Source organism: Scleropages formosus, chromosome 5, assembly GCF_900964775.1.
Source record: "Scleropages formosus chromosome 5, fSclFor1.1, whole genome shotgun sequence".
Lineage (NCBI taxonomy): Eukaryota > Metazoa > Chordata > Actinopteri > Osteoglossiformes > Osteoglossidae > Scleropages > Scleropages formosus.
This window is the reverse complement of record NC_041810.1, coordinates 21,762,758-21,782,216: the sequence shown is the minus strand read 5'-3', so window position 1 is coordinate 21,782,216 and position 19,459 is coordinate 21,762,758. Positions and strand designations below refer to the sequence as shown.

The window sequence follows — 19,459 nt, the reverse complement described above, 5'->3', positions numbered from 1 at the left end:
CTTAGCATGGTTGGAACGAGCTCCCACGTTTGGCTTTGTTTTAAGTTGTTTTGCTCGCCTGCAGACGGTGTTTGCCATAATCTGTGCTGAGACAACGAAGTGCTCAAAGCCTGGATAGAATGTTCTCAAAACAAATCAGTGGATGGCTATTACCTTAACCCCTTCAGAGGCTTCGGCTAAAGGCCGTCTTCCCTGAATTCTTGATGGCCCCTTTGATGGACCATTCTTTTTTCTCAGATAGAATTAGGATAGGTAGAATTAGGGTTAGCATTAGGGTTATGGATATGGATAGAGTTAGGGTTAGTCTGTTGGGCTAGGGTTAGGGTTAATCTGGTGGGATCCACTTTGTACTAACACCAGGAAGTGGCAGACGAACAATAGGGCTGGTTAAGGTTAGGGATAGGTTAGGGTTAGGGTTCACTTGTTTGTAAACTGAGAGAAATAGAATCATATGGTGTAAATTATAAAACGTGGTGTGCAAGCAAAGCAGATGATTGGAAAAACCTGGATCACATTCCCATTTTTTGACCCAAGATTTTCCATCACATTTTGTTGTGGGTTCCCATTTTTGACACATCGGACTGCAAGTGGGATGGCGGTGACATAATATCTCTGGAGAGACCCTGCTGCTATACCTTTCAATAGGGCACATAATCACATTCGCTCTAGTCAAATATCCAACTCGCACTGGACTAAAGGTGAAATATGGAGGTGGTGAGGAACAGTATCCAGGGATGGCGCTGTGTGCGTTCTACTGAATGGCACGTATGTCAAAATGTCTCTACTGACTTGATCTTCTAATGCCTTTGTCATGTCCTGTCCACATGGAGTTCAAGTTCAAGTTCAAGGTTTATTGTCATAAATACAAGTACCATGTACAAAGTACTATGAAATTCTTGCCTGAGTGCTTCTCCACAGACTATAGACAGCACAATAGATACACACACACACACATTGTCTGAAACCGTTTGTCCCTTACGGGGTTGCGGGGAGCTGGAGTCTAACCCGGCAACACAGGACATAAGGCTGGAGGAGGAGTGGACACACCCAGGACAGGGCGCTAGTCCGTCGCAAGGCGCCCCAAGTGGGACTCAAACCCCAGACCTACCGGAGACCAGGGCCTGGTCAAACCCGCTGCGCCACTGCGCCCCCCACACAATAGATTGTACTACACAAAAAAACAATAAATAATGCCAGTAGCAACAATGATACTTAACAACAAATAGCCAGAATACTTAAAAGTGGCAATGCAAGTGATGTGCTTGGAGGGATCAGTGCGAATTATAGTTGCAAAAGGTGGTACATTAGTGAGTGTTGAACACTCTTACAGCAACAGGGTAAAAGCTGTTCCTGAACCTATCGGTGCGGATTCGAATAGACCTGAGCCGCTTCCCAGGGGGCAGAGAAGAGAAAAGTGCCTTTTTGATGATGGATGCTGTGTGCTCAGTCGGTGTGAGTTTAGCAGTGAGGGTGACCCCTAGGAATTTGAAGTTGTTGACCCTTTCTACAGTGTCCCCTCCTATGTAGATGGGTGCATGAGCCGTATCCTGTTTCCTGAAGTCAATCACCAGCTCCTTAGTTTTACTGACATTGAGAGACAGGAGCCTCACCTCCTCTCTGTAGGTCCTCTCATCGTTCTTGGTGAGCAGACCCACAACGGTGGTATCATCAGCAAACTTTATGATGCCAGAGGATCACAACAGAAGCCTCACCATATGAGATTCATCAGTGACACGTGACATGTGCAGCACCTTAGTTGTCCCAGGCAATCTTCTCTAAGGCACCCTGGGAAACGCAGTAAAAGTGCAGAATGGGACCAGGAGGATGAAGGCTTCAGTTGTTGCATTCCATTTCACTGGTTCCGTTACACAAAGGAGACTGCTTTAGAGATCGGTCTTTAAATCAACTGGACCACATCAGCAAACGGCAATCACTCATCTTTAATAGAAATTTTGAGTTGTCACTTCTTGTGAAATCACAGCCCAGATTCTTTTTATGAATAGGAGTATATATAACTCTTACACAGTTGGCAAGGAAATGTATTTTAATGCTATGGTCTGCACCTAAAATTCCCTCAACAAATACAGATACAGTGTGTGGACGACCACAGTGTTTAACTTTCTTCCGCTATAAAAATGAACATCTGATTTGTATGATAATTGAAACACCTGTGAAATATGGTACCCTTTGTCCGCCTTCAGTGTAAGTTTGTGTATTTACAATTGCTTGGCAGTTCCTTAGTCATATTTAGCCAGCACATTACAAAACACTTTCACACAGGAATGTACACCAAAGTCAACAAACAAATACAAAAAAAAGCACATGCCATGTTCAAGTGAAGCAAGAGGCTGATGACTGACGTGCAGCAAGGAAGGAAAACATGCTTGGGAATCTACTTCTCCCAAGCGACTAGTGCTTTGGGTCAAAGTGCTGAACAGTGAGAGCGCTGGAATCTGTTGTGTGCTAACACACAACACACACTCCAGACTGCATGGATACATTTATTACATTACATTTACATTTATTTATTTAGCAGATGCTTTTCTCCAAAGTGACTTCCAATGAACTCTATGTAGTGTTATAAACCCACACACTTTATTCACTAAGGTGACTTACACTGCTAGATACATTGCTTACACTGGGTTACTCATCCATACATCAGTGGAACACACGCCCTCTGTCACTCACACATTATGGGTGAACCTGAACAGCATGTCTTTGGACTGTGGGAGGAAACCCACACAAACACGGGGAGAACATGCAAACTCCACACAGCAAGCTTATACACTGCAAGGGCTCCTTCTGCTCATGATTTTGAAGTTCTGCTGCATGAATTCGACATCCAGAAGCTGTCACTACATGCAGGCGAATGTGTCTTTGTAACAGAGACCGTGTTCTTGAGCTGTAATTGGGTCCATGTCACTGCGTTGTGATGAAAGTGCTTCTCAACGCCTCTGTGAGCTGTGCTGCACTCAGAGAGCTCAGGTTTGAATCCCACTTCCTGCTGCAGAACCCTTGAGCAAGGTATTGACCCAGAGTTTCTCCAGTAAAAATGACCCAGCTGTATAAATGGTTTAACCATTGAAGAAAGGCGTTATCTTAAATTAATTGTTGATATTATTATTATAGCATGAGCACATGGTAAGGTCCCTCTGTCATGAGCGGTAATGCCATGAACCTGGGCAAGGGTCCAACGTCCCGCTCTCATTTGGAGATTTGATCTTAGACTGCAGTGGACAGAGTGCACCCCCTGCCGCTTTTTGGTTCTTCCACAGCCGAATCCCTGCGCCGGGTAGCGGCGGCCCATGTTCACAGCTGGGTAAATGTTTACATCATTGTTTCCCAAATGTTTAGATAAATTCCTATTTCAGTCCAAGAAATGACAAATGCTGCATTTTCTCTCTGCCAGGAATGAGTGTCTGGAGACATTTAAACATTTCCTTTGGAAGCTACTCTATTGTTTTCCTCTTCAGAATGGGGGCTTGAATAGGAATGAATGTCATGCTCAGGTCACCACTACCTTACATAAGTGTCCTCAAACAGGGCAATGCAGAGTGTTATACCAACTGTGCTGTAGATATGTAGATTGCCACTTCCTTTGGTTTCCATGCTTCATTCCATCATTTTCCTGATCCAAAGTCAATTCTCACTGTATGCATGAGTTTGTATGTGTTGGTGGGAACAAATTCCAGCCTTGTTTTCGGCCATACCGACTGCTTTCCTAGTTGCGTTAATAGAATGTACCATTTATTATTTGCTGCCACTGCTATAATATTTGGTCGAGGTGTTATCGCTCTCTGCTGTAATTTTTTATTGGTGATGTGTGAAACCTTCCCTTAAAGGAACTGTCTGACATGAAGTTGAGTTACACATAAAGTAATTATACGTAGCTCATTTATTACAAATGCAGGTTTGAACCATTAATTTTATTCGTTTTGATCCCAGTAATAATCCTTGCCAAAATGAGTGCTGAATGAATGTAAAATTCTGTACCCGGAACCCAGTAATGATTTATTTACTATTTTTGTATGAATTTCTATTTTGTAAGGAATTATATCTTTAAGCCTAACACCATAATGAAGGGGAGTCCCATCATCACTCTTCTTCTGAGGAATTTGCGGTACAAATCTCCCAAGTCAAAAACTGAAATCCATTACCTTTCATGTTTAACTATAGGGTAGGTACATATGTTGCTCAATTTTTGTGAGTAATGTTAAGAGTATTAAGCTATAATGTTTGATTAGCAGGGGGGGCGTGGTGGCGCAGCGGGTCTGGCTGGGTCCTGCTCTCTGGTGGGTCTGGGGTTTGAGTCCCAATTGGGGTGCCTTGTGACGGACTGGTGTCCCGTCCTGGGTGTGTCCCCTCCTCCTCCAGCCTTGCACCCTGTGTTGCTAGGTTAGGCTCCGGCTCGGCGCGGCCCTGCTCGGGACAAGCGGCTTCAGTCAGTGTGTGTGTGTGTGTGTGTTTGATTAGCATTCTTAATAGCCACTATTGCATACATTTAAGCAGCTCTAACTAATAAGCTAGCCTACCCATAATGTCTTCAGTTATTTCTCAAGAGACAAAGTTGCTTTTTCCTGGGAGCTTTTCGCTCCACGGGGTCATCGACCGCAGAGAGCTGTGCACAAGCTTGGAGCCAACAGCCAGCTCCTTATCTCCTACTGGCGCACAGCCCATAGCCTCTTCAGCGATGCAGTCTGCTGATATTGCCAAGATCCCTGCATTCTTCCCAAGTTCATTCCTTATCCTTTAAGTGCCTTAACCGTCTACTTGGGTTGTCCTTTTTAAGAATGTGACTTTCTTCTGTTTGCTTAGGACAAGGGTCTCAGAGACCATTTTTGAGGGGTTCCTGTATTTTTTATGTAGTGCAACCCCCTTTTGTGTGCGTCACCTGGTCCACTTAGTAATAATCTCTTCTACTTACATGTATGCGGTTCTACTGCTGGTAGTGTAGGGTTAGCACCGCTACCTTTGCACCTGAAGGCTGCAGGATTGAATTCCACCTCTAGCTGTAGTACCCTTGAGCAAGGTACTACCCTAAATTGCTCCACTAAAATTACTCAGCTATATAAATACAACAGGTACATAACTATGTAGCTTAATATTGTAAGTTGCTTTGGAGAAAAGTGTCAGATAAATGTAGAAAGAAGTAAGGAAACACAGTAAATTGTCACTTAGTAGATGCTTTGTCTCACTTCTGGATGAACACTGAAGCATGCTTCCTGGATGAGCGCTGAAAGATTTTAATAATAAATATCGTGCTCGAGAGCACTTCGCAGAAGGCCGGTAGAGAACTAAACCTGCAACCCTCTGGATATGAGTTCATTTCCCTATCGCTGACTTACACCACCACCTTCCACTACAAGGCACAATGAGATGCAATATGGAGATAAGTATTACTAATTATAAAATTAAGGTTACTGTGCTTAGAAAAATAAGATCATATATGGCCTTCAAGGAGCTGTTTGAGGGCGTTGACCTGAGGTATGACCAGGGCGGTTGGTGTGTGACGTTCACATTCACATCACATTCTCTGATACACGGTTTACAGTGTCAGCTCAAAGCGGGTGCGATTTTAGTGTTTTAGAGGTCGATGGCATTGGGATCCGATTCAGTTTGCTTGCGAGAGGCCCACTAAACCATTTGCCGGAATTGTGTTCATTTGGACCTTGGAGTCACTTTGCAAAGCACACACAGGACAGATAGTTACCGCTACAAATGCATTACATAGATGACCAAAGTGTTCAACTTTTTTCTACTAGAAAAATTAACATTTGGCCTGCAGCACAATTTGCTCAAATTCAGGGATTTTTCAACACCCTCCTGGAGGCTCTCACACAGTGGTATGTGATCACACACACCTGTGTGAAATATCAAAACTTTTCCCTTGTTTTATGATTGTATGCGTATTTACAGTTTCTTAGTGTACAGTCTGTCTCTATTGGTGTTTTGTTTAATAAAAGAACACTGTTTTCACTGTAGAAGGACGGGGAAGTCCAGTGGTTTCTAATGAAATCTGCTTTTCACACTGTCACCCTAACATTCGACTACCGGACGCACAAGAAGAAGCGTGACGTTAATGACTTTTTAATTTCGTTGGAATACTGCGCTACCCAGACGAACGTCAACGAAACGAACAAACGTGCCGAATAGCTAAGGCTCGGCTCGCTGCGCGCGCGTCTCGTCGTCCCGCTCGCGGACGGGGCCTGTCCCTCCCGCCACTCCTCGCACTGCACCCCCCTCCCCACGCGCCACTGCGCAGGCGCGCCGCGCGGCTCCTGTCAGGGAGCGAGCTGACAGTATGGCGTCGGGACCCTATTGGAAGGATGCTACCGTCTTCGCGCAAGTCTCTCGAGCCCCGGGAATGTAAAAGCGAGCTCGGCTGTGGAAGGAAGGCAAGAGGGAGCGCGACGGGCGTGACGCGCTGAAATTGGCGGAGCACCGACATGGCGAGGCTCGCCGACTACTTCGTGGTAGTCGGATACGACCTCGATAAGAGGGGTAAGTGAAGCGTTGAAGCTGTAAAAATGGTGTTCGTATGAGGGGAGCGGATGGGAGGCGGGCCGGGCCGTACCGTACCGTACCGTACCGTGCCAGACTGGGCTGGGCCGGCCCGATTTAGTCGGGAGGAAACGGTTCGTCGGGCCTCGCCGCCCTCGAACCCTTCAAACACGACACGAGACGAGTCGAGAAGCGCGATTTGACAAATTTCTCAGTCTGTCACTGACAGAAGTGGAGGAAACGCGGCCCAAGAAGGACTGAGTAGCGGTACAGCGCAGTACAACTACAGTGAAACAGTACCGAGCAGTACACGGTAACACTAGTGACTAGTACAGATCTAAGCACAGTACAACAACACAGAGTAACACTACACTGTAGTCTACAGCAGTGTACAGCATACAACAAGTAATAGTAGTGGGTAACAGAGAGTTAAGAGCAGTGTAAGAGTACAGAATGCAGTGAGTAGAGAGTAACAGTACTGTACAGTACAGTAGTTGAACAGGGCAGTGGTTGGAGGAGAGGAGGACATGTCACCTGTCTTTCACACTGACATTCATATTCCTCCTTTCTGTCCTCTCGTTTAACCCTTTACGTGGTTGAAATGATCAGGGACCTGTGTGCATCACCTCCTGTACCATAGAGTGAATTTGTGGCCTAGATTCATGCCCATGATGCATGAAACATTGATGCCCCTCCCCCCCTTTCCTCCCACTGCTGAGACTCCCTTCTATTTTGGGGCTGGATGGGAGTTTATGATTTATTTAAAGATAATGCAGAGAAACAAGCCCACAGCATGGCTGTAAGGGTGACTGGAATTGCCCTGCCATGCAGGCCAATGTGTTTTTGCCCGTTGCCCCCACTGGCGGGACCTTTCCGCCCCCAGAAGCTGCATGGTTGTACTGAATGCAGGATGCGTGTGTGTAATCTCGGCTGCCATTCTCCTTCCTCCCTGCTGTTTTTGTTAGTCGACCAAACATCTGTTTTGCAGACGCGGGAATAAAGGTTTGGAGGAGAAAAGTGGAGCAGTATGCCGTTTTATTTTCTTGCTGTAAAAGTTGTGGAGGAGAGGAAAAATGCATGGTGTTCGCACTTGATTTCATCTAAGAGTTTTACACTCCCTTAATGGTTTAAAAAAAAATTAAGGTGATGAGCACAGATTGCAGCTATGAAATGAAACTAGAGTTTGGGTTTTCCTGTTCAGCATCCTCAGGTGGCAAGAGTGAACTGGAGTGACAGGACACGCAGGCTTGGCTGACACATTATTATTATTATTTTTAATTTGGCAGATGTTTTTCTCCAAAGCAACTTACAATTCAATGTTTATACACTAAGCTGCTTATAGTTTTACTCCCATTTATTGCACGGGGTTCTCTTACTGGAGCATTTTACTTTTTCAATCTCAATGGTATAACACCAAAGAGAGGGAATTGAGCCTTGGTCTCTCCATTGTAAAGGGATCGCTCTAACCACAGTGTAATGTGTTGTGTCGAGAGATGCTGGTTCGTATGTTAAAGTGGAAAGCTTATAGCATTGCGGCTACAGCTGCTGCCTTTGGATGCAAAGGTCACGTGTTGGAATCCCACCTCGAGTGGTAGTCCCATTGAGTAAGGTACTTACCCTGAATTGCTCTAGTAAAATTACCCAGCTGTATAAATGAATGAATAATTGTCAGTAGCTTTATATTGTAAGTTTCTTTGAAGAAAAATGTCAGCTAAATTAATAAATGTAATGTAAATGTTGTTGATGCTGTATTTTATGTGAGTAAAGGACAGAGGTGAGCTGGTATCTTTGAGGCCTGAGGAGTCTAGATCAAACCTGTGCTGGTAGTTCCAGTGGGGCGTGTGGGGTGGTATTTATTGCAGGGCTTGTGTACTGTTATTAAAACTGTGGATTCCAGTGGTCCTTGCCAACATTTAATACAGCAAACAGTATTTCTCACAGGTATTTATGATGCTGTTTCTAACAGTTTTATTCTTGTAACTTCAGGCTCTTTGAGCATCCTGTGATTGTGGTTTTTTTCTTAGAGATAAAGTCATTGCAAGACTTGGTGGGTTGACAGCACAGAAGAGCGGGGGCCTAGTTCTGTCTGAAACATGCTGAGAAATTGGGAGAGCCAACAGACGAGGTGGCAAGATCATGGGTGGGTTGGCCAATGTGTTTTGATTGCAGGGGTTGAAGATGTAGGGAAAGGTCACCGGTTTATGTGGCTCGATGTTCGCCTTACGCTTCCTTCTAGAGCACTGCCTTGCAGTTCCTTGGTTTGTCAGGAACAAACTTGGCACAATTTCTGTGCAACTCCCTCAGAAACACAATATCTCAGACTTTGTACATTCAAATGAAAAAATTTTACTGTGGTTCCTCCTCAGTGGTGACCTTGTTCATGTTTGTAGCTTCCTGGAAGAGTTCTGGTGTCACGGCAGTTTAAATTTTTTACCAGAACAACAAAATTTCATGAAAAAAGCTAATATGCAGAGGAAGAAGTATATGGGAAACTGGGATTGACACCATTTGCAGTGAGACAAAAAGGCTGCTGGTTCAAAGATAGCAGGGAAGGCTTGGTTGCTTCTGACACAGCATCTTCTTGTTTGGTCCCATACCATTTGTTGGTATGTTCTGAAATGTTGGGAATTGTCTCCACCTCCAAAGTGGTTTGTTTACATTGTAGGTAATCTCTCTCACTGTAATTAGCAGTGTCTTCAGCTTGGGGACACACTGGGGACCAAGACTCTTTTCCTACTGGTGTGAGGCCAGCTCTGCCTTGTTCTAGAACTACTAGCCATTGACCCTGTGTTGAATCTTATCATTAACATTTCAAATGTAGGAAGCAAGTGAGACTCAGCTGAATGTCATATTTCATTAAAACGATCAGATGAGGCTGTGGTAAATACCAGCCAGGACTCTTGACTCTACCCTGGCTCCTCAATGCAGGTCATTTTACCCCCTGCAGTCTGAAGTGCAGAATGGTGAGTTGTGTGTGAGCAGTCATGGCACTGGGGGGTCTGAATCCTGGATGAAGCTGGGGAAGTCTACTCTTAGTAGTCTTAGTAGTACAGTGGTCTTCAGTGGCAGCTTTTTTGGGTTAACCAGTGTTCAGCTTTTGGCTTCATATTGTCCAGATGAATTGTGGGGATAATTGTCTCTACAGGAAGAACTTAAGAGGGCCTCCCTCCAGGACATATACTCACGTTTGAAGGCCCCAATGTCTTTGGTCTGAGGCCTCCGTGGCCCAGATTCTGCCTTCAGTATGCGCCAGTAAGGGTTGTTCTGAGTAGGTGGTGGGATGGCTGGGAACATGAGCATTTCGTTAAATTCACATCTCACTGACTGAACTCATATCTCAAATCTGTTTGACTGTTTTTGAATACGCTTAATGTAGGGTAGATTGTGGTTTTATTGCTCGTTACCTCAAGTAGTGTTGGAGGCTTGTTCATACCACTTTTTAAGAGATACTCTGGGCTACAAGGTTGCTCTATCAGCTGTGATTGTTTTTTTTTCCTGGTTGTTCAGTCTGTGCTTGAGGTCAAGACAGTTTCCCTTTTGAATATCAGTGACCTGTACTCATTGGCTTTGTTATGGTTTTGACTGCATTTCTAATGTAATAACTGAATCTGCCTTGATGTTTATGAAAGTGAAGAAAAGGGAGTCTGTTTAGAGTAGATTGCCGAAAGGTGTTAAAATATCCGATTCAGGTTAGACATTTATTGCGTGGTTTTCCAAGGAAGGCAAAGGACAGTTTCCAAACTTTGTTAATGTTTAATGACAGTATAGGTGTGAAGGTGTTTTAAAGGAAGGCCGCTGAGCTTTGAGCTTTTGGTGTGCCGTGGGTCATGAAACTGAAAGCTCAGTCTCTGAGAAGACTGAGACGTCCCATGTCTTCAGTGGGTGGTAACCAACGCGGTCTTGTAACTCCATCAGACTGTTTTTGTTAGTGGCTTTGGTTTAATCTAGATTATTGCTTTTTCGGCAACATTTTTAACTGTGGCTTGCAGGTTTTTTGCGTTTTGCATCGTTTTCTCCCGATGTCTGAATTCTTTTTCAAGAAGTCTGTAATGCAGTCAAAGAGGCGAGTTGAACAGCTCAAAACTGTCTCTTGCCCTCAGGTGTGGCACCTCTTTTGTACACGAACATATTTTGTGGCTGACTCACTGCTGAGTCTTGACGCCCATGAGTGGCTTTCTGATGACAGAACAAGGTCGCCATGACAGTTTGGAGCAGTATTTGACTCGATGGTGGAGCGGAGATCGTGTGTCACCATAGTAGGCTGTCTCAAGGGGTGGGAGGGGGCAGAGAGAGAAGAAAAGACCTACCAGCAGAGCAAGAGGCCTGTGCTGAAGAGGCAGATCACTTCAGAGGAGGCCTTCAGAGAAATAGCATCCCACTGCCCAGTCTGTATGTTTCTTCTCAGAATGGTATGGAAGGTCTATGTCTGCCTTTCCTTTAGTCCTTCTTCACTGACATTTTTACATTTAGCAAATGTGTGTTCTCCAAAGTGATGTACAATGCAAGGCATCCAAAACTGCTTTTCTCAGTACACATAGTTTTGTAGCATCACATGATCAGCAAAACAGTTTGCCTGATACTACTTTTCTTTACTGGTGAACATTTTACTCAGTAGCTACTTACAGAAATTAGAATCAGATGGAATGATGATTACGACAGATTAATACAAATTTATGAAGCTCTTTTGGAGATCGGGGGAGAAGCGCATCCAAAGGAGATGTTTTGAGACCCTTCTTCAGTGCCAGCAGTGATTCAGCAGTTGAGGCAGACATGGATCTCATATTCCCTTACGTGTTTGTGCTGCTTGTTGCTCACAAGCCTGTCGTTCCATTGGTGCCAACCTGAGTGCTTTTAACTGTCTTTCCTCTGCTCTGTGAGGTGTTGCTTGGGTGGCCGGAGAACACCGAGGTGCTGGGGGGGGGGCATGAGTAGTACACTTGTATGGCTGCAAAAATGCAAAGGAGGCAGAGCAGGGACAAGGGAGGAAGCTGAGGTCAGATGAAATAGTACTATGAAGCCCTATCTGTTTCCCCTTAAAGACATCGGGGCCTGCTGTTATCAATGTGCGTGCACGTACACATCACATACATTTAATCCAGTAGAATACACAGTAAACGAAAAACTAGTATATTCCTGTTATATCAGTATAGGCTAGTATATTAAACTGCTATGTTTCATTCTTTTTTTTTTTTTTTTTTTTTTTTTAAACAAATGCATTCTTTATGGCCAGACAAAAGAAGAGACCTAGACAGCAGTTGCCCTTTCTGTGGTTTGTCTCTGAAGCTGTGTAGGAAGGGCAGGAAGGGAGGGTCCTCTTCACACAAGCGGGTTTGGGCTCTGAACAGCCGGGGAATTCAAGGATGCTTGTTTTGTTTGGAGAAGGTTGGAAGACGTGTCACCTTTTCCTTTTTGGTAGCCATCTCTGAACTTGTGAAGTTACATCAGTGATTTAAAAAAAAAAAAAAAACCTGACACCAGTTGAAACGGTGGTCATCCTCTCATTGTAAAAGAGGATTAAAGCATCAAGATGGGGTTTTGGACTTCTCTCATTTTTGGACCTAAGCAGAACCAACTTTGTAGTAATGACCTGTAAGGCAAACATGCTGATGTGGTTATAACTGTGAAGCAGCACTTGACCAAAAGAGCACACCTATCCTCACATGTGACCTGATAAACTTGACCAGAAGCCCTCAGTCCTCATTGAGCGTCCCATATTGCTGTATTAAAACATTTTCATGGTGTCTCTGTGGAGGAGTTCTCTCTTTTTTCAGATTTACTGCAGCCAGCTGTCCATTGCGTTTGTGTTTAACGTTTATGCAAATGAAATCACCTGGGTGTCAGACATTCTGAGTGCATCTCCTGGGACTGGTCTCTGGGGCAGCAGACACCTTGCAGCCGTACCTGGGCTCACCCACAGGAGGGTTGTCTCTGGTCTGTAAACACACTATGATGTACACGATTGTGCTTGATGCCCACTGGCCTTTGTTTTGAGACTAATCGCGGTGACAATGAGGACTCCTGCTCTCTGTCTCTGCTGGAACGGTCTCCACCGCACCCTGCCCCAGCCCATGGCCTGATTTTGTGTTAGCAAGATGGCTAGTCATCTAGTCAGAAATAAACACAAACACCTTCTTTTCATTTCCTGCTCACTTCCTGTCAGGGGAAGTGTATGTATATCTACTCACACCTGAACTAAATATATATTTGTGTGTGTGTGTATGTGTGTGTGTGTGTGTGTGTGTGTGTGTGTATATATATATATATATATATATATATATATATAAAAATTCTTTAGAAAATGTAAAAGGAGAAGTTGTCTGAAAGAGTAATGAAGCTGTGAAGTCTGTTGGATAGTTGCAGAGGTCTGCTAGGCAGCTGTTTATAAAATAATAAAGTGATATTTTCTGGGTTTGGAACTTGAGGCTCTGCTGTTTCTCAAAGGGAAGAGGCCAAATTCTCATCTCTAGATCTGTCATCCAGTTTCTGCAGAACATAGTCCCCATTTGTCAGCACGGGTATGGTACGTTGGAGCTTCGGCCTGTAGTTTTTTTCCTGAGCAAACGGCTCTGTGTGTGTGATTTGTAGCTGTTTGTTTATGGCTGCATCTGTTTTCCCTGGCCAGGCTCAGGAGGAAGGCAATATGTTGACAAGGAGAGGTTTCTTGAGTCGGACACTGGGGTGGCTAAGCTGAGCTCCAACACAGACACTTTTTTCGTTGCTGTGTTTGTGGCCGCTGCATTGGGAACTGTGGTAAACAAACAGAGGAGCGAGCAAACTCATCATCCCCCATCATGCAGCGGGACGCCCCAAGTTTGTGCTGTAACCATAGTGCCATAGTGTCACTGTGGTTTTGAGGCGTAGCAACACAGTGTGGTTGCAAGAGCAGCCAGTGCTCAGGAGCTCTGCAGGCAGAAGTGTCTGACTGATTCGGCTTTTCTCAGAAGAAAACAAGAACAGGAAAAAAAGTCTCAGTGAATTGCCACGAGAGCTTCTCGGGCAGACATTCTCTCTTGCTGTGTCCTGGGACGTGCTCATGATATAGGTTTACCAGCGTAAGCCGAACCACCCACCAGTTCTCCGTAGAATCTGTGGAATACCCCAGGCTGAAGTTTAGGCTGAAGCATGTTTCAGTGCCACGTTGGGTCAATAGTGGGCAAGAGCTGTTTTATTTCATTAAAGGCCTTTATTTCTGGAAATGACCTAAAGTTTATTATCCATTCTACAGCAAAGAATTACCCAATTTGGTATCTTCTTGATCTGAATGTAAGCTGTTGAACACACTTGGTCGTTTCCTCGGTTTGCCTGAGACTGGTAGCCTGGATATCCTCACATTTCCTGTGACACTCGGTGTTGTCTCTAGGAGACAGAAGGCATCACAAGCCTCAGATGAATGTCCCTTGGTTTCCCTCTGCTTTGCTAACTGGGCACAGTAGGCTGAGCCATCGTTCACCCCCCTTCCGCCTGGTGTTTCTGCTGGGTTTGGAAGGACCATGGTCATCTGCTAACAGGAGGCCCCTGGTAATGCTGTTGACACACACCTCCCTTGTCTTGTTCCAGCAAGAATGATTAAACTCTTACCTATAAAGAGATTTGGGGGATTATGGAAGGGCCAGGGAGGGTGTGGTTAGCTCATAGCACGGTGTAGCTAGCCATGGATCTGCTAAATACAGAAATAAAATAATTAAAAAAAAAAAAAAAAAAAAGCTTCAAAGGTAGTCTGCAGTCAGGAAAAGGAGGCAGAGGCAGCAATGTCTGGCATGAGCCATGTCAACAATTAATGTGAAGTTCTTTTCGTGTGGCTTTCACAACGTGTGCTTGCATGTCTAACAGTTCAGGTTAAATTTACTAGTATGACATCAGTCACACTATTTGGCTTTGAAGAAATACCATGGACTGTGTACTTATACTCAGAATATTTTAGGTATTCTTAAAGTTTTAAAAAAAAAAAAGGCTTTTCATTATGTATCACACTATATTTCCCTTGTGTATTGTCAGTCACAGTTTGAATGGTTTTGCTGTCTGGTCGCCTGCTGCCCGGGGTGGTAGGTGGGGCAAGGGGAGGACCCTGGGTCTGGCCGGATCCGGACAGCGAGCGGCTTTGTTCCCCGGTAGGCCAGCCCTCAGCCGGCTGGCAGTGCAGCAAGCCGCCAGATGCCCGCGTGGTGTGCCAGGGGCCGCCCTTTGAGCTGGATTAGTGTCTCAGGTGCCAGGGAGACATCCGAGCAAATCCATCAACCGGATGCACTCTTGCCTTCCTTACTTACTGGAGGAAGCAGTCTGTACGGACAGCAGGTAGCACAGCGATTATGGACACAGATTTGTAACCTGAAGACTGCTGGTTCAATGATCTTACTTTAAATTTGCTGCAGGATGATACATTTTACCTAACTGTACAGCTATGTATCTCACTTTTGGTCAACAATTAAAAAAAGATATTGGAAAAAAATGTAATAATATCATGATTTGTAATGCAATGAATAATGGTGGGGGGGGGGAGCGTGGTGGTGCAACAGGTTTGGCCTGTGTCTGCTCTTTGGTAGGTCTGGGGTTCGAGTCCCGCTTGGGTGCCCTGTGACGGACTGGTGTCCCGTCCTGGGTGTGTCTCCTCCCCCTGCAGCCCTGCACCCTGTGTTGTCGGGTAAGGCTCCGGCTCACCTCGACCCCACTTGGGACAAGCGGCTTCAGTCAGTGTGTGTGTGTGTGAGTGAATAATGGTGCTTTAAAGGGGTTGCTGTATGACATTCCCTGTCACTGATTATTTTTTGAAATTATAGCAATACATTCGGTAGATGATGTTACTTAACCCAATAAAGGGATGTGTGTTTATGACAAACATACAATGACATCTCTTTATGATTGTATTAATTCTTTTAATTTTCTTCCCTTTCCTGGACAGGCTAATAGCGACAGCATGAGTTTTTCCACTAATTGTGGAGAGCTGCATGTGCTCCATTTGCTGTGCGACTGTGTACCATACTGGTACTGAGATGTTTATGTGTACTTTGACGGTATCAGGCCTCACAGATAGTGATAAGTCATGTAACGTTGCTGCCTTGGCCTGGTGCCTACAAGACCTGCAGCAGTTGCTAAAGCAGGTGATGGGCAAGATGAACAGTCTTGCTGTTTTTTTTTTTTTTTTTTTAAATTATAAATACCTTGATAGGAAGGTTTGCTGCGGTGTGTTACTGGCACAATGACCATTAACTACCCAGCCTTTTGAGTTGCCAACTTGGGGTTGGATGTGTTTCAGAGATTTTTTATTTTTTATTTTTTTCCCCCCCTTCATATACTGTACATTGTTATGAGCATTTCAATTTGTCATTTGTTTATTTCTCATTTTTTATCATTTTTACAGTTTGTGGCTTTGCATGTAAGTAAGACTTTTTGAAACATAAAGAATGGTTCATTTTTAAAAACGGTGTTTTTCCAACACTGTAGTACCACACATCTGCTGGTATGAGTGGAAATCCTGGAGAAACTTCAGCTATGATCAGTAAACAGGTGAAAGGTCATTATTTGTGTATTCTGTGAAACTAGTGTTGCCTCCACCCTTTGAAGAAGTGGAGATTAAAGTGTGGCTTTGTACAGATCTCAGATCAGTGTTCACCAACTCTGTCCACACCCATACAATACCCAGTATTTGCGTGTCAGACAGAACTGCAGTGCACGTGAGTCACAAATCCGTCCCAGGGCCTTGACGTTGTTTTGCAATGCGAGTTGGAAAGCCAAATGTGAGCTCCAGTGATGAGCCTCCTGGTGCACCACGCTCCTCCGTCCCCACCGTGAAGCCTGGACACCCCAACAAGGCAGGCTTGCCGCCAGTCTGACCAGGCATTCCAGCAGAACTAATTGAATAATGCGACTGCTTTCTCTCCGTTTCGGTTCAGCCCGGCCTGCTGACGGATGAGTCACTAGCATAGCCGCGGGCCCTCAAGGCCATGGGGACTGTGTGAAAGAAGCACTCACCCTGAATTCAATGCTGGTCTCAGAGGTGAGACTAAAATCGATGATGTAATCCCGTAGTCCGCTCCAGACGTTCTGGTGGGGCCCGGTCCGTGATCACATCGCTTTATGTACCTGCGTATGTGTTTCAGTCACTGGCACAGACGTGGGCCTGGCCTGTGCTCATGTTAGTGATGTTCCGTGCCTGATTCAGCATTCATTTGTGAGTCAATGCCTGTGTTTTCCTGCCGTCTCCTCCTCACTACAGTATATTCCCATATTGATGACTTGCATTTATATTCATATATTGACAACAGATGTGTCATTATTCACGATCTTGCATTTCTCTGTGTTCATTTACCATGTGCCTGTAATGCCTGCTGTCAGTGCTGAATCTATAGTACAAGCTTCCTGCTCTGCAATGCTAATAATATCAAAAAAGTTCTGCGTATGGTGAAACAACCTGTCATGACTATTTTTCTCCCATAAGAAATAATACAGAATGTCATTAATGCACTAATGACTGATCATTTAGTTAAGCAACTGAAAAGCATACAGAGCTATTAAACTTTTCATCTTTTTTTCCTGGAGCTGTTGTAGTTGAGCAACGTGGGATGGAACACTTTGTCCTCTATCAAATCATTGCTGTGTTTGATAACGTCACAATCCTTAATTTACTGGTTTTGAAATGAGGTGCTGTATTTGGGCACATTTTTAATGTACATTATGGTAGCACAGGAAATGACAACAAACGTGTCACCACATAGTGTGGTATTGCCAAAGACATGTATCTGTTAACCCCTGAAACACAAAATTTCAGTTTTTTTTTTTTTTTTTTTTTGGGGAATGTGCGCATTTGTTTAGTTTGTTATTGTCACTTTGACTAATTTGCTGTTTCATTTATAGGTGGAAGTCAGAGTTGGTAGTTTATCTTCAAAATCTCATTTCATCATCACAAAAGGCAATTGAAGTAGAAACACAGTGTTTTCTGTAAATTGAAATGCATCCATCTGCAGGATTACTGTGTGCCAGAAGCCTAGGGTTCAGCATATACTGATGTGTTCTGAAGTGGGGATCATTAGTATTAAAGTAAGAAGGCATGAAGACAGTATTGCACATTAAAATGGGTAATATGCTAATATGCTGACACCCAACATTTACAAAATCTTGGTGCGCATTTGTCATGCAGCAGCAAGTCCGCAAGCTCTGATTAAGGAGTGTCTTTGTGTTTCCTTTGTGATGCGATGACGGCCCCACTCGGTCAGCCTGAATTGCAAGATTGTTTAGTTGTGCACCAGCGAAGCGGTCACAGGTGGTGGAGTTGGTCTGCTGGTCTCCGTTCTCCGCTCTTCTGGGGCTGTTGGTCAGGGCCTAGTTATTCACTAGTTTTTCACTATGTGTGCAGATTTTCTCTTTAGACACTATTAATTGTCAATAATATGTAGCATCTGCCTGAGCAAGACATTATTGAAAAAAGGGATGTGTATTTCATAACTGGCATAGCTTTCATGGTTTGTTTTTAAGGCTCAAATTCCTCTCTACATGGGTTTGACTAATCAATAAGAACAAAGCATGTCAAGACGACAAACTGAAACCGAAGGCATTAGTGCTGTCTTTGAATAGTGTGTTTTTTTTATTACAGCAGTGTGATTGTAAAACTGCCGACTCCAAGATGACATTTTTGCATTTAATTACTCTAAGTTTTCTCCAGAGAACCAGAATTCCTCTGTAGAAAGGGGTGGGTGGTGCCACTGGTCACAGCCTTCTTTTGTGCCCCCCCTTCATTATCACACGACCTACAAAGGCCATGGGAAATCCTCTGGCCCTCCTCACTCTTGGAGAAAGGGGATATGGGTAAATAAGAGCTCCACAGACAGACATTACCGTTGCTGTCTGCTTCGTTCATCCCCTAGTAGACTCAGCTTTTGTGGGGGGGAGTCATGGGGTTGCAGAGGGTCATGGTGAATCGCGGTCATGGTTTTTGTTGATGAAATCACTCATGTAAAAGTCTCGTGCTGCAGAGTACCACACAGCTTATGATCTGAGATCTTTTTCTTCAACAGCAGCGATAGAATATCGTCCAGAAGAGATTGTGCAGCATAGCTACTGATGTTAGTTTGTTCTACACTAGTGTGAAATGGCTTGGCCCCGAATTCCCTGAAAAATATTTAGCTACTTATCGACCTAAAGTCACACTGACAAATACAGCTCGCTGCTAGATGTGGTGTGTGGTTTTGGACTCAAGTGTGGTGTTGCATATTTTGCACTCCACTTTGCTATGAATTCCAAATCCACGGTGACATATTTCAGTACGTTTATATTTACTGTACCGTGTTATGAATGTGTGTAGCAGCTGTGCATCATGCCCGTAGACCTAACATCTTGGGTAATTCTGGCAAAGCCTTTGTAACTATGGCCTTTTTCATGTTTTACTGCTTCTGTTTTTTTTGTTATTTGGTCACAAAAGTCAGACTTTGATCAAGCATTTGGTGAATATTTTATTCCTTGTGGCTCAGACAAGTCAGAGGTCAATTACCTGGCCTCACTGCCTGCAGTGTTGTTTCAGTGTAAGAGGAAGGTTGTAAAGAAACCATTTTCACCTCTTTCTGTTTCTCAGCAGTCTTGTGATCATGTGTTATTGAGACTTGTTCCCACTCCAGTTCGCAGTTAACTTTTTTAGTTTTGTGCATCTGAGTACATTTTGCCAAGGATTATCTTGACCTGATCATCACCACCGGTTGTACACTTGAAGCTTTTGGAATTGGTTCCCTCTTCCCGGAGAGCTCACAAATCTGCACTGTTGTGTCATGTCAGCTCCCATGCACCCCCCCCACACACACACACACACACTCACTCTCTGCTGTGTGTTTCATTCAGGACCTCTGGCAGCACATCTGCTGTCTTGCATATCCTGGCAAAACCACACCTCTGTTGTGTGAAACCCTCCAGCGCTGGAATGCAGCCATTTCTTTAAAGAATTCCTTTTGCGTGATAGTGACAAAAGTGATATTGTAGT

At 44.3% G+C, this 19,459-nt stretch overlaps 1 protein-coding gene across 9 annotated transcripts in view; it reads left to right on the top strand.

The window, feature by feature from the left end:
- Positions 1-6,247: 6,247 nt before the first annotated feature.
- LOC108942301 (myotubularin-related protein 5-like) overlaps positions 6,248-19,459 on the top strand; it is a 48,393-nt gene continuing 35,181 nt past the window's right edge. For 6 of the 9 annotated variants that reach the window (XM_018765547.2, XM_018765542.2, XM_018765546.2 and 3 more), the window contains exon 1: positions 6,249-6,501. In XM_018765547.2, coding sequence (XP_018621063.1) covers positions 6,447-6,501 — 55 coding nt within the window. In that variant the 5' untranslated portion in view covers positions 6,249-6,446. Of the gene's footprint in view, positions 6,502-19,459 lie in introns of all 9 variants that reach the window. The other 3 variants (XM_018765539.2, XM_018765540.2, XM_018765538.2) reach the window with 1 other exon arrangement.